Consider the following 15,098-nt stretch of genomic DNA (forward strand, 5'->3'; position numbering starts at 1 on the left):
TCTAGCAGGAACCCGAAGAAGGGCCAGCAGTTTCCATCCAGGCTGCCAAAGAAAGCGGACTTAGTTGTCAACTTATCACATACCTTGAGTGCACAGGAAATTGCCCTTTTAAATAAGAGCCTTTCCTTTGTATCTACCCTACATTATGATTTTTTCCACATCCGGATTGATCATTTCAAATTGATGAGATTATTAAAATTGAAATATCCGGAGGAGATAAAATTACTAGAACTGGGTCAACTGATGTGGATCAATGCACCTGCCTGCATTTTTGGATTCTTCCCAGGGGTGTGGCTATGGGGACTGTTATGATGAGTGCCTGCACTTCAAAATTTAGCATTACATCACTGTTCATAGGGTTGCCAAGACTTTTTTTCCTAGCAGAGGTTCTGTGTCTTTTTCAGATGCCTAGCCTGCAGAAATGTAGTGGGTGAATCTTTTCCTGGCATGACAATGTAATGATGGGGAATGCTTCACCCATAAGTGCAGCCATTAAAGGTGAAAGACCTGCACCAACACACATAGTAGTGAAGGACACATTCAGCTTGCCTTCGTGTTTGCTAACAAAAAAAAGGTGGGGGGGAAGGAGAGCACACAGATTTGTCATACATTAGAGGATCACTTTCCACACTATGGTTTTTAATTTTACATGTATATGTAAAAACAATAACATGTGTTTTCTGTCACAGAATGTATGAAAGCACCATCATCAGTTCTTTTCCCTGTGGGGTAGTAAGTAGCAAATTACATTCTCCAGAGAATTTGCTGATCCACGAATCAGGGTTTGAGAAGCACTATTTTGGGATATTCAATTATACTGTGGAAGTGTTAATATAGCACTTGAGTATTTGGTAAAGGCAGTCCTTCTTTTTAAAATACTGTGTAATTTAAGATACTGTGTAATTAATAATATATCCCCTCTCTCTCTCTCTCTCTCTCTCTCTATATATATATATATCAAATGACATTACTTTTTGCTTCATGTTTTATTATTGACAAATAAAAGTTGTAAACTTGTAAACGAAGAGGACTGAACAATTAAAACTAACAGGACTGAACAATTAAAAAACAACAGCAGGGAAAAAAAAGCAATATCTGCCTTTGAGGTAGATCCGTATGAGGGGCTGCCTGAGGGAGCATTTAGACAGTTTTAAAATGACTTATTTGGTGAAAGGAAGAATGAATAACCTAGTGGTTGCAATGGATTAAAGAGATACTGAGAAGTTGCATAACCTGCTGAATTTATTACACTTCTGGTCAGAGGCATCGTCAAAAATAGAAACCTGAAATTGGTGCTGCCAATTTCACAATCTAATCAGTTAGCACGCACTACAGTAACCGTTACACACTGTTCTACTGTTTCAAGGTAATACGAGAGACAAGCTAGTAGGCCTTGCTTTCCAGGAAGCAATTTCTTTGGCTTTAATTGGACTACTCTGGATTAATGGGATAACATTCAAAAGAGGTGGACTTCTCACTCCTAGAGATCTCATTCCACAAAAGCCTAAGTAAAGTTCAGCACCAAGCCAAAAAATAAATTAAAAAAGAATGTCTAGAAAAGTCTAGGCAACCAGATAAAAACTAAAGTAACAGAGAAGAAATCTTACCAGGGAGGTTATAATTTTTGAATTCTTATCTCAGAATCAGGGACAATAAGGGATACCGTGGTCATGCTGTTATGAAGTACACTCCTAAACCACTGTTCAGGAGGAAAAGACAGACTATATGCACAATTTATTATTATTATTATTATTATTTATTTATATAGCACCATCAATGTACATGGTGCTGTACAGAGTAAAACAGTAAATAGCAAGACCCTGCCGCATAGGCTTACAATCTAATAAAATCATAGTAAAACAATAAGGAGGGGAAGATAATGCAAACAGGTACAGGGTAGGGTAAGCAGGCACAGGGTAGGGTAAAACTAACAGTAGAAAGTAACAGTAGAAGTCTGCACAACATCAAGTTTTAAAAGCTTTAGGAAAAAGAAAAGGTTTTAGTTGAGCTTTAAAAGCTGCGATTGAACTTGTAGTTCTCAAATGTTCTGGAAGAGCGTTCCAGGCGTAAGGGGCAGCAGACGAAAATGGACGAAGCCGAGCAAGGGAAGTAGAGGCCCTTGGGCAGGCGAGAAACATGGCATCAGAGGAGCGAAGAGCACGAGCGGGGCAATAGTGTGAGATGAGAGAGGAGAGATAGGAAGGAGCTGGACCGTGAAAGCTTTGAAGGTTAACAGGAGAAGTTTATATTGGATTCTGAAGTGAATTGGAAGCCAATGAAGAGATTTCAGAAGCGGAGTAACATGGTTGGAGCGGCGAGCCAAGAAGATGATCTTTGCGGCAGAGTGGTGAACAGAAACCAACGGGCTGATGTGAGAAGAAGGAAGGCCAGAGAGAAGAAGGTTGCAGTAGTCCAACCGAGAAATAACCAGTGCATGAACAAGCGTCTTGGCAGAAGAGACAGACAAAAATGATCGAATCCTGGCAATATTATACAGGAAAAATCGACAAGATTTAGCTACTGCCTCAATAGCTAAAGACAATGTCTTTTGATTAGTAGTGCTAGGAGGTATCCATCTGGAAGCAAACACCCATTGTCAGGCGGTTATCAGGTGCTAAAAGGATTGGACTGGAGATGGCTGCCACCTCGATGACTTCAAAATACTTTGGATCACAGTTTGGGAATCTTTTGCAGCTCAAGGGCCAGATTACCACCACAGGAATCTCTTGGGGCCCACATACCAGTAGTGGGCATGGCTGGAGACTATAAGTGTCTCTACATTATGAAAAAAATCTGCATCCTTACCACGCTTTCTTCTTCTGGGGTTATTCCACATTTATTATGGCTTCTTTAGATGGTGTCCAATGGTAACCACATGATTTGTCATTGAAAACTTCCCCTCTGTATAAAATTCAGTGAAACAGGACCATCTAGTCGCTATATTATAGCACAATGGTGACTTTACACACTGGGGATATCCTGCAATGATTTTAAAAAGTGCATCATCTCTGATCTTTTTAAAAGCGAGATTACTACAAGAAGGCGCAAGACATGTCCTGGAGGTTGACAGTATCATGTAAGTTCCATGAGTGGGCAATCATGAAAGTGCAATAAATTGCTCATGTAGAGAAGCTCTATGGGGTCTCTATGGGTGGACAAATGAATGGTGTGGATGAGGACTTTAACACAAGTCACTCACCCACCTCGTAAACACACACTACTCAGCCCCCCTTTCGTATTGTCCAGTGAGAAGAGGCAACTAAGCAGACAAATGGAATGACTGCACCCTCCAGAGGGCTAAGCCCATTTCTTCTCCTTGCATTGGCTAAAGAGATGGGATGAATAAGCATCCAAATGGGGAGGAGCAGATGTGCAATGAAGGAGGAGGTTGGGTGCAGCAGCAACCATCACTTGTCCAGTCCTTCCTGCTGATAAACGAAAAAGCTGAGTGATTCGGCACAGTGAACCAAAACCTCCCTGCTGTGTCATCCACCCAACCAGAAAGGGAGAAGGAACTAGAGGAGACAACCCAATTGCTCAGACTTTCTCTCAGTAGCAAGGATTGGGCAATTGATGGCTGCTACTGATTCCGATTGTTCACGCCTATTCTCTCCCTCTGCAACAATCTACCTGCTCGCTCATCCTCCCTCTTTGGGCAATGGTTGGACTGGAAGTACTGGGCTTCACAGGGACATCCAGAGAGAGTGGGTGGTATGGAGGAGAGAAGCAAGTAAGCAAAAGAAGCAAGTAAACCACATCCTCATTCACTACCTCTTACTGGTGGATAGTGTACAGCTGGGGTGAGCAGAATATAGAACTCCAGAAGTTTTGGACTTCAACTCCCAGAAGCCCCTGCCAGCACAGGCAATGGTCAGGAATGCTGGGAGTTGAAGTCCAAAACCTCTGGATATCTACTTTCTCTCCCCCCCCCCCCGCCCAATGCACAGTAGTTAGGGCTAGTTGGACCCAATCCCCACTGCTGGCACACTCTAGGCTGCATTGGGTGTGTGTGAATGCTCCCTACCATGGTGCCCAAAGGTGGTGAGTAAGAGTAGAGGTAGAAGCAGCTGCTGTCTCCTCTGACATGCACCCGTACCTGCTACGTCCCAGAAGTGGCAAAGTTCACAGGAGGAAGCAGAACCGTGTGGGCTGGACCTGTTGGCTGGGCTGACTGCCCTTTTTTTCCCAGGCAAAATTGCCCGGAACGGCAACTTCCAAGTGAGCCAAATAAACCAAATTTAGAAGTTACACATAACTGGATGGGGTGGGATGCAAAAAGCCATAATACTTTTTTAGAGAGAATCCACATCCCATTTCTGTTCCCAGGTAATATAATACTTTGTTCGAGGAGAGCAATCTGGAATGACAACCTCTGAGTGAGCCAAATCAACCAAATATATGTTTTATAGTTATTATATCAATCCCATCCAATCACGAGTGACTGGTGAGTTTGGTGGATTTGATTAACTTGGAAGTTGCATGTTCCAGGCCATTTTTCCGGAATACAGACTATTGCCTGGAACAGATACCTAAACTTGTTATTGTTTACCTTGTGTATCTTATTGCATCCCTGACATGCAGTTAGGTGTGACTGGTGAATTTGATTGGCTTGGCTCACTTGGAAGTTGCCGTTCAGGGCCACTCTGTTCTCTCCGGATGGGTTCTGGACTTTATGAGGATAAAACAACAACAACACAACATTGCAAGTGTTTTAGCTCTAAAATATTGTTCACAAGAGTCACTAACACAGGCATGGTGTTGTTTTTTAAAGTAAAGGGGCCGCTCCATTCCGGCTGTTCCACCGTTCCCGATTTTCATTCCAGATTATTAAAAACAACAACACGTGTTTGCACTTCTAACCAAGCGGTAAGGAAAAGTCAAGTTAGAATAATTTGGAAGGAGAAGACAAAGAACCCAAAGCGAGATATGTTGCCAGGAGTCGCTTCCGTTTCTGCTTTTGGAGCTGGAATGTGAAAGGAGGCTGGGCTAAATGCTGGGGGAGGAGCGGATTCGGAGCCGTCTGGGCGTCGAAGCTGTACATCCATTTTCCGCCGCCGCTGCTTCCGTTTGCAGTACAAAACCGGAGGTGCGGTGGGGGTGGTGTGTCAATAGAGCACACGGTTGTGTTGTGCCGAGGATGCCCTGGGTTGGCAACAGCCGCCGCTGCTGCTGAGCGACGCCGGGATTCTGCTTCTCTCCCCGCTCACGCGCAACCCGACTCCGACATGGTGGTGCGGGCGCTGCTGCGGGCGGTGATCATGGGCCCCCCTGGCTCCGGGAAAGGCACCGTGTCTTCCCGCATCGTCAAGCACTTCGCCCTGAAACATCTCTCCAGCGGAGATCTGCTCCGGGAGAATATGAACAAGAAGACGGGTAGGAAAAGCTCGTTCGGTGACTGGTTGTGGGGTGATTAGCAATGCGGGTTGTGTACAAATAATGCACAATGGAGCCTCACCTTCCAGAGGTAGCAAACAGCTGGCACTCGGGAAAGCAAACGTAGCCGTTAAAGTGATTGCCACCTTTTTAATTTAACAGGGCTCCAGTGCCTTAAACAGATGCAGAAATGGTCAGAAATTCAACAACTGTATCTCCGTCCCGCATAGAGCTGTGGGTGTGTAGGAAGAAAGCATCTTTAGGCTTAATCTACACCAAGCAGGATATAGCACTATGAAAGTGTTATATAAAAGGCAGGAGCCACACCAAGCAGGATATAGCACTATGAAATGGTATATACTATATGGTATGTGTCAATGGGCCCCAACAGTTGTCAGTGTACTTCAATACCGCTGTAAAGCAGTGTGGCTCCTGCCTTTTATATACCACTTTCGTAGTGCAATATCCTGCTTGGTGTAGATTAGGCCGAATTCCATGTAGCAATTATAGTTGATAAAGGTTTGCACTTTGAATGCACCCATTCTCCCCCAGCGTCTCTTGCAGTTGTCGCTTTGTTTTGGCCTTTTTTCCCATAGAACTACAGCTGCTAACAAATAGGCAGCCAAGCTTGTGGTACAGGCTTGTGGAAGTTCGTGGGGCAGCATTCCTGTGGAGGGCTACGGCATACTGCTGCCTCCCTGCCTCTCGCTCCTGTGCCACGCTGCTATTTGCTCCCTAGCCCAATAGGCTAAAGTTAAAACATATGAAACATGCTCTCTAGAGTAGCACCGTCCAACACTTTGCGCACTTCTCTTGTGGGCAGCTTGCAACGCTGGTTTAATATGTTAATTTAGCGTTAGAAGTGTGCCAGGACTGTAAGAACAACTCTGCTGGATCAAGGCCAAAGGCTTGTTCCATTGAGAGCATTAGGCAGCTAATGAAACATTTTGAGTTTCATTGCTGGGAGTATAACTTCTGCAGTTCTCCATAGCATGGAAAAATAGCCACGAGATTATTTTTAAAATTACATTTTTTGTTACTTTTACTTTCCATTATGAGCATTATGAGTACGGCAATTTTACAGATTGGTGTGAACGTATACATGAAGATTCAGAGGGGTGTGTGTGTCTGTCTCTGTATCATCCTTTGCATAGTCTTTGTGTATGTCATAGAAATTGAAATGATGATAATTGATCTATAAAATCCAGCACTTAACACATAAGTTACAAGGATATTCAATGTCATCGCTGTTACTTAATTTTCTCCTCTCTTCTATCTTGCTAACAACTTGTGTGGCATTGAATCAGAGGTCTCTTTCACTTTAAATATTATTTAAATACAGCCAGTTTAAATACACTTTGGATCAGTCACAAGTTCATGCAAGTTAAACATTCACTTCTAATCAAAGGCAGACATGCATGACCATGCTGATATTCTTTTTCATTGCTCCTAGTGTGTATTGGGTCATCTCTAGACCTGTTTTAAGGCAGCTATCATAGGAGTTTATAACTGAAATAGGATGAAGTTAAAAGCAACTGTGGATGGAGTGGGAGAGCGAGAAAATGAAAAAGACAGAAAAGAGATACTGTTATGATGGATGTTCGTAAAGTGTGAGGTTGGTCTTTTTTGTGTGGTGGTCGGACCTTACCACAACTAAGTATTAAAACAAAATCAAAGAACTCCTTTGCATCTCAGTCCAGTGCATGTTTATTGAGAAGCCAAGTCCCCTGAGTTCTAAGGAATGCTTCTAGGTAAAGCTGTATTGCTACACACAACTTTAAGGATGCCAGAAATCTGATCCGGAAAATGTACGGTGGAAGAAAATGTACCTTGGAAGAATACTAGCAGAACAGTTACCTGATTGGTACAATAGTTGTGGGTGAGGGCGGGGGCGGTAGAGATTAATGGAGGGTAGTTTAAAAATGTAAAAAACCAAAACCAAAAACCCCACCCCGTGATTACCTCTGAAAGTCAACACACAAAGGTTTTAATTATGGAAGATAAGAAAAAAGGAAGGTGGGAGCTTAAAAAAGAAACTAAGGCAAAGGGATTGCAGGAGATGGAGGCAATGTTGAAGGAAGCACCTGAAGAAAGGGCCAATCTATCATTTTTAATTTTATTTTTGTTCATTCACTGGGAGTTATGGGAGATAACTTTTTTAAATTGTTCCGTAAATCACTCTGGGAGCCTTTTTGGATAAAGGAGTTAAAATGCTTCTAGATAAATAATACTGAATAAAGATAATTTTTTTATGGTTACAGTCCTGCTCCCTCATGCTTGGAGGTATCACAGTGGGATTCACAACTAAGCTAACATATTTAGAATAAAGGTATATACACCAAAAATGGCTACAGAAACAAAGTGTTGGCAAAGGCAATGCTGATGGAACAACCCTGTTAAGATTGAATCTGTAGGCAGTTGAAACTGTTGGACTAGATAGTAGACTCAAGGAGTTTGATGGGAGATGCGAAAATAATCAAGTGATACTCAACTAATGTCCCTCAACTCCATCCACATCCCCAAACTGGGGAATACTACCTCATATCATCATCCCCTCCATAAGATTTGGCTTTAAAAATAAAGTGAAAAATGCCAAACCTGGCTTCCTTAAGACTGAAAAGATGGGGAATAGTCTGTAGAATATATATATATATATATATATATATATATATATATATATTGTAATTCTTATACCATGTATGATTTTGTTTTGGCAAGAGGAGATTCTTTGGCCTGTATTTCATGAGTCAACCGAACATGCTGTGCTCAGGCCATAATAGCCCTCTGGCTAAACTCTGTAACAAAGCACTGACTATTTTGAAGAAGTTTCTATATTTCCCAGATCTCTCCCCAAGACATATAGTGAAAAGCAGGGGGGAAACCCCTGGAGGCAAGTTTATTTATTTATTACGTTTATATCCCGCCTTTTTTCCTCCTTAAGGAACCCAAAGGGGTGTACATAATCCTCCTTCCCTCCATTTTATCCTCACAATATCAATCCTATGAGGCAGGTTGAGCTGAGAGTGTGTGATTGGCCCAGTGAGTTTCCATGGCCAGGTGGGGACTAGAACCCGGATCTCCCGACTAGTCACTGCACTGGTTCTCAAGTTGTATAGTTTCTTACAGGATTTTAAAAAGCCTTTTGTTTGTTCTTGCTTCAACAGAAATTGGTATCCTTGCTAAGTCGTATATTGATCAGGGGCGACTGATTCCTGATGACATCATGACACAGCTGATGCTAACTGAGCTGAAAACTCTTGACCAGAACCACTTGCTGCTGGATGGTGAGAGTTCCATTGCAACTCTATGGTCAACCGAGAGCAGCCCATTGACAGTACATACAGCAAATTAAATAAGAGAGGCCAAGCAGAGAAATGTTCTAGGAGACTTTCTTTGCTCTTTAGAACTTCTGTAGGTGAGCCAAAAATCTGGGCCTCTTTAACTTCCTGGAGTGATGTAAGACTTTATTGAAGAGATCATCTTCTCCCGCATGAACTTAGACCTATGAACTTTGGATCAAATAATGAAGTGTTCTTTTAGGTGCCGCCTTAGGCAAGGCCTTTTCTGTTGTGACCTGGGGCTGTTTGTATGACCTCTTTTCTGATGTCCTTTGAAAGGCACGCTTGGAGCTCTTTCTTTCATTTTGCCTTGTTGGTTGATTTCATGTTCTGTTCTGCTGTGCTGATTTACTGGATGTGTGTATTTCAGCAGCTGTATAATTCTGTTTTTATGATTTGGTTTTATGAATTGTACACAAACGAGAGAATTGCTAGTGAAACTGGTACACAATGTCTAAATAAATAGAGTCTTGGAGGTGAACAAAGATATTAAGGGCACAGTCCTGTGCATGTTTAGACAGAAAAAAGTCCTGCAATTCCCAGCTTGGCTGGCTGGGGATGCTGGGAGTTGTAGGACTTTTTTCTGTCTAAAAATGCATAGGATTGCACCCTAATGGCTTGTCTTTGTTTTGTATGCCAGTTGCAGAGGGCTTATCCCTTAGCTTCACTGAGCCTCTTTTAATAATGTGTGGCTAATTTGAACAGATATGGTTGGGCGGTAGTTCTGAATTACACAAAAGGGAACTTCTAAGGTGGAAGAAGCAATTTTAAAGCTCCTTCATTGTCTCACCTTGGGGATCGAAACAAAACACTGAATATAGGAAGAAGGGTTTTTAAGTTAAACAGCTTCAGAAACTTGCAAGGTATGGTGGAGAGTTAGCATGAGATCCGGAAGACTATTATAAATAGCTGAAGGAGGAGTGCCTAAGCATGAAATGGTTTTTCTAGTCCCGGTGTCTGCTCTTTTTTTGTATAGGTGTGTATGTAAAGGGTTGTGGGGGACTGCATTGTGGGGTCTTTCTGCCTGCATTTGACTACCATTCAGGACGCTGAATGCTCATGAGCTTTCTTTCATTCCTTTGTCCATCACTATTGTTATTACTGTGAAGATGGTTATTGAAGGAAATTACTGATCAAATAATGAATCATTTATTTAAATGAATGGAGTTATTGTCAAATTAAATCCCTAGCATTATCATGAATGCTACTTAATTTAAGTATAATTACAATTATGAATAAATCATATTTATTCATAAATAAATCTTTGTATTTAAATAATAATGATTTCATGGTATGTTGGTAAAATTGAATAGCCCAAACGCAGGTTGAATTAGGTTCTTCTTTATCGTTGAGCTTAAGTCAGGATGTTGGTTGCTGCCGTGCTCCCCTCTTTTGGCATGATCCCCATCATCACCTTGAAGCTGCACATGCTGCCTATGGCCATTTTACAGTCAAATGAAAAAAAGTTAAAGGAGCAGGAAAAACACCAAGTTGAATAGTTGTACCCCAGGCACATTTGTTCAGTCCTGAGCTTACTTATTTCAGTAGGAATTACTCATTGCATGTATTCGTCCTCCAAGCGTTAGGAAGTAAGATGCCGTGCTCGTAAATGGACCGTAATATATCTTAATTGGATGTTCCAAGAAGATGAACTACTGATTTACAAAAACAAACGTCCAAACCACCTTTCTTGGTAGCTCAAAGCAGTTTACAAATAACATAAAATAAGATTAATATGAGAATAAAATAAAACAATTATAAGTTAGACATCCAGAGAGGGAAAAGATCAGTTAAGCTAAAGGCCTAATAAAAGAGGTTGGTTTTACAGTCTCACTAAAACCTCTTTTTGGGGGAAACCCTATAGTTTTGGAGCCATAATCAAGAAAAGGCACAACTCCTTGCTGTTACAGGCTTCCCCTGTTGTAAAGCTGGAACAGACAATAAAACTTGCTGACTAGACTTCAACTGGTGCGTGGGCTTATATATTGGGCTGTACAAGTCTTTAAGGGTGAAAATGAAACTCTTGAACTGAACCTAGAAGCAAATTAGTAACCAGTAACAGGCACAAAACAAGTCAAATGTGCTCATGTACTCCATCACCAGTTAGAGCTTAGGCTTTTGGGCAGTATAAATATGTAATAAATAGGATTGTTCTCACCAGGTTGCATATGTAGTCAGTCTTGGTTGATTTCTAATTACACTGTAACTGAATATAATTACATTTGGTGTATAGACGGTGTAGGGACGTTGCCTTGGGGCCCAATGAAATGTTCATTTAATCATACCTATGATAGCTATGCTTGATAATTTTCTTACTCTCCTGCAAGCATGCTCAACCCTGATTCAGATTGCAAGCATGGTGCCCCAGGAGGGGGGGTTAAACCAGAAATTCCATCCCTACACACACACACACACACACACACACACACACACACACACACTCACTCACTCACTCACTCACAGAGGTGGGGTGGGGGAAAGAAAAGTCTCAGTTGAAATCAGTAGAGACACTTTTTTTTTACACCCCCCGTGGGTGAAATTTCAGGACAAAAATGGGTGTTTGTGGAGGAGTTTTAACCCTTCTTCCTGGAGTTCTATGATCCCGATCCAAATCAGGGTCACACACGCTTGCAGGAATGTAAGAAAAATGATCACTCATACCTATGCTATGTGTGATTACAGAAATGTTTAGTATGGCCCTAGGTAGTGTAGAATTGGAAATTGTACAATGCCATACAATCCAAGTCCACCATGCAAAGCAAGACTAACCTTCCCATCTTCTCACCTCAAACAAATGTGCGTGATCTAACTTACATTCCACTCTTATTATACTGTTGTTGTTTCCAAACCACAGCCTTCTATTTTCCTTATATGCTACAGGCAAAAGCCATGGTATTAGTGGCACTAGGACAGGGTTCCTTCTTTTAAAGATCTCGTTTTTATGCTTTGAGATTTTGACTGTGGCATTTTGTCTTTTCATAGGCTTCCCCAGGACTGTTCCACAGGCCGATGCCCTGGATAAAGTGTGTCCGATAGACACCGTGATCGACTTAGATGTGCCTTTTGAGACCATCAGACAACGCCTGACTGCACGTTGGATCCATCCTGCGAGTGGCAGGGTCTACAATCTTGAATTCAATCCTCCCAAAGTCCCTGTAAGTATTGTCCGTCTATAGCACAGTCATGCAGAAATAAGTAGCCCTATGTCTTTTCTCCTATTTGCCACCCAAACAGTGTAACAAAGTTTTGGGTTTCCTTGTTTCTTCTTGCAAATGCACTAATAACCTTGACTGTTTATTACGATTGTACCACAAGTTGAATAGTGTAAATTCAAGAGCTTTGGCTGTTGGGCAGTATAGAAATGTAATCAATCAATCAATCCTTCTATTTGCTGGGTGTGGTTGACATCAAACAGATTTTCTTCTGCTGAGATTTGGAGACTGTAGATGGAGAATTGCTAACCTTATTGGTCTGTACCATCTGAGAATATGAAGTCCTATTTAACTCACTATCAAAATTGCTCAACAAATCTTTTTCTTTAGATTTCAATATTCTACAAAAAAATGCAGATAAACACCTTTATTGGCCTGCTATAAAATGGATGTCCTGGCACAGAATAGAATCCAAGCATTACTATTACGTTGCTTCTAAAATTTATTAAGAAAAACAATACTGTATCTCTTCTATGGAGTTGGGTACTTATTGGGATGTTGCCTAATGGAAAAAAGAATACATCTTGATCCAGCAAGGGATAGACCTGTATTCTGGTGGTACTGGGGAGGGACAACAAAAACTCACAATGACCATTGGGTAAGACCGAGTCTCCTTCCATCCATAATGTTGCCATCTTTTAGAAATTAAGGGGCAAAATGTCTGCAGTGGCAGCAAAAAAATTAAAAAATATATTTTATTAATTTCTTTGCTGCCCATTAGCCAAAGTTCTCTGGGTGGTTCACATGAGCTCACTCTTAATAGTTTAGGTGATTTTTTTGGTCTAATGTTTGTCTTTCATTCAGTGATCTTCCTTGAGAACATAGGAAGCTGCCTTATATACTTAGACAGACCATTGGTCCATCTAGCCCAATATTGTTAACACTCACTGATATTTGCTCTTTGGGGTTTCAGAGGTATTTTCCCCCAGCCCTACCTGGAAAGGCTGGGGATTGAACCAGGGGCGTCTTGCATGTCAAGCATGAGCTCTACCTCTGAGATACAACCCTTCCTAAGAGCTGTATCATTCCTTACCATTAGTATGTGGGTGCAGTGTAATGTCCTATAGCTAAATACTAGCAAAGTGATTCTATTTGACTATTAAATATAACTTCTGACATTAAAAAATGTTGAAGGGGAATATTGCAGGGGCAGCTTATTTCTATTTCAAAATCAGGTGTTTTTCAAATCCATTTGAACAAAATTTGTGAGTAAAATAATACCCTTCCTAGTACGAATGGACCACATGAAACCATGTCTGTGTCTTGCCTTTTACCATAATCAGGGTTGTGACGATGATACCGGAGAGCCTCTTGTTCAACGAGATGATGACAAACCAGAAACGGTTATGAAGAGGCTGAAATCTTACGAAGCACAAACCAAACCTGTCCTAGAATATTACCGGTAAGTTCATTTTGTTGGACACATTTCAGGGGTACGACATTCATTCTCGGTCTCTGAACCTTTTCTCTTTAAGATCCTCACAGCTGCTCGGGGCTGTTTGAGATGCTCTGCAGAAGCAGTAAAAGAAAACTCCCTATGCTTCTGTGAAGCAGACGATGCACATGCCACCCTATATTCCTACACAAAGGCCCCAAAGAGGAAGCTCTTGTGGCATCGGTAGAGCATGTGAACTGGTCCTCCTTAGTAGTGTAGGTGAAGCCAAGAGTGACTTGCCTGAAGTCACACAGGTTGCTTCATGGGCTGAGCACTGATATTGAATCCATGTCCGTCTTTTCTAGTAGCTCTGTAATGAGAAATGACATGGAGTCCCTTCTCACTCTTGCCAGCAACACCCAAGCTCTTAAGTGCTAGATTGGTGGCATCCATGCATTCTAAGTGGCTAACATACTTCCAAGAAGAGCCTTCTGGTTCAGTCCTGGGAATAATAAGCAATGCCGTGTGCTCCTCTTTGCTCAACCTATAGGTCTCTGCAGCTATGACCCTTTTCCTTTGATTTATATTTCCCTAGTTCAGAGAGTTAATTTCTCCCTGAGGAGAGAACCCTGAAGCAGAACAAAAATTGAGAGATGGTGGACTTTTGCCTGTCCTTGCAGAACTATGGTGGGAAAACCTGCAGCTGTGAAACTTGTGCCTCTCTCAGAGCTCTTTCCAAGGCAGAGGCCCCGTCTCTGGTGGAAGTGGGGTGTGCCACAGGCATGGTCCCCTTACAGCCAAGTCATCACTCTTATTTATAAGGCAGCCCCATTCTGTGAATTTGCGGATTGACTTGAGCCGCTGTAGCTCAAAGACAGCAATTTGTGCTGTGGCAGCCAAAGCATGACTTGGCAAGTGGGATGGACTGACCTCCTGCTCTGCCCTACCTGCTTTATAAAACTCTCATGCTCAAGGCAATTGCTTCTATGCATGAACCTGAGGTAGTTTTGGGTGCCATTCGCTTTAGTGGATCACTGTTTGGCGGTATAAATTGCAGGCCCAGGGCCTCCAAATTTGGAATGAAGACTGCAGGAGGGCTAGGTTAACATCCCCTTATCTTCCATGCTAAATTCTCAATCTGGATTGGGATTGCTGTACTTACTCTAGAGTAAAACAAATCATAGCTGCTAGCTGTATGTCTTTAAAGTAATGTGTGCTTTGTGGCTAAGGTGGGCCACCAGGCCACACACGCCTCCCTGCTGTGCTGCCAAATTCAACAGGCTAGGGGAGGGAGTTATTTTTTGCTGCCCCATCAAGATCTCTGCAACTTGAAAGAGATCAATCCATCAGCAGGCAAACGTAACTAATTTATTTTTTGTTTCCTCTGTAGCCGTAAAGGGGTGTTAGAATCTTTCTCTGGAACAGAGACCAACAAAATCTGGCCCCATGTTCATAGTTTCCTTCAAACCAAGCTGCCTGACATAAGCCAGAAGGAAACGGCTACCCGCAGCTGAAGCGGGAGCTATTACTGTACTGATACATGGAAGTGACTTGCACACGGCTCAGCTTCTTCTAGCAAGTATTGGAATCATGGAGATCTGTGGGGTGAGGGTGCTACACAATAATATGCCATGCTTATGAATCACCAACTGAAATCCCTGAAATGGCCACATTTCAGCTCTGTGTTGTAATCTAGTATTTCTATTCTCTCATAGGCCATTTGTCAAGTGCTATTTTTGTATTAGATGGACCTGAATTTTGTGAAATTAATTTAATATTAAACTGCTTTTTAACAAAATA

The 15,098-nt window shown here is 42.0% G+C and overlaps 1 protein-coding gene across 2 annotated transcripts; it reads left to right on the plus strand.

Annotated features, from left to right (window-relative positions):
* The first annotated feature begins 5,029 nt into the window (after positions 1-5,029).
* On the plus strand, positions 5,030-15,081 carry AK3 (adenylate kinase 3). 2 transcript variants are annotated; one of them, XM_063129283.1, is made up of 5 exons: positions 5,030-5,373; positions 8,538-8,657; positions 11,694-11,866; positions 13,207-13,325; positions 14,689-15,081. In XM_063129283.1, exons 1-5 carry the CDS (start codon positions 5,226-5,228, stop codon positions 14,810-14,812), a joined length of 684 nt encoding a protein of 227 aa, XP_062985353.1. In that variant the 5' UTR covers positions 5,030-5,225; the 3' UTR covers positions 14,813-15,081. The 2 variants fall into 2 exon arrangements, with proteins under 2 accessions (XP_062985353.1, XP_062985352.1); XM_063129282.1 differs by lacking the exon at positions 14,689-15,081 and adding an exon at positions 13,894-14,649 and having other exon boundaries at positions 5,057-5,373.
* Positions 15,082-15,098: the final 17 nt, after the last annotated feature.

Source organism: Elgaria multicarinata, chromosome 6 (genome assembly GCF_023053635.1).
Source record: "Elgaria multicarinata webbii isolate HBS135686 ecotype San Diego chromosome 6, rElgMul1.1.pri, whole genome shotgun sequence".
Lineage (NCBI taxonomy): Eukaryota > Metazoa > Chordata > Lepidosauria > Squamata > Anguidae > Elgaria > Elgaria multicarinata.

Excerpts from the sequence above, each read along its gene's own strand:
- AK3 (XM_063129283.1), top strand. The coding sequence starts at position 5,226 with ATGGTGGTGCGGGCGCTGCTGCGGGCGGTGATCATGGGCCCCCCTGGC. Across the intron at positions 8,658-11,693 it reads GAACCACTTGCTGCTGGATG|GCTTCCCCAGGACTGTTCCA; the intron begins GTGAGAGTTCCA and ends GTCTTTTCATAG. Across the intron at positions 13,326-14,688 it reads CCTGTCCTAGAATATTACCG|CCGTAAAGGGGTGTTAGAAT; the intron begins GTAAGTTCATTT and ends TTTCCTCTGTAG.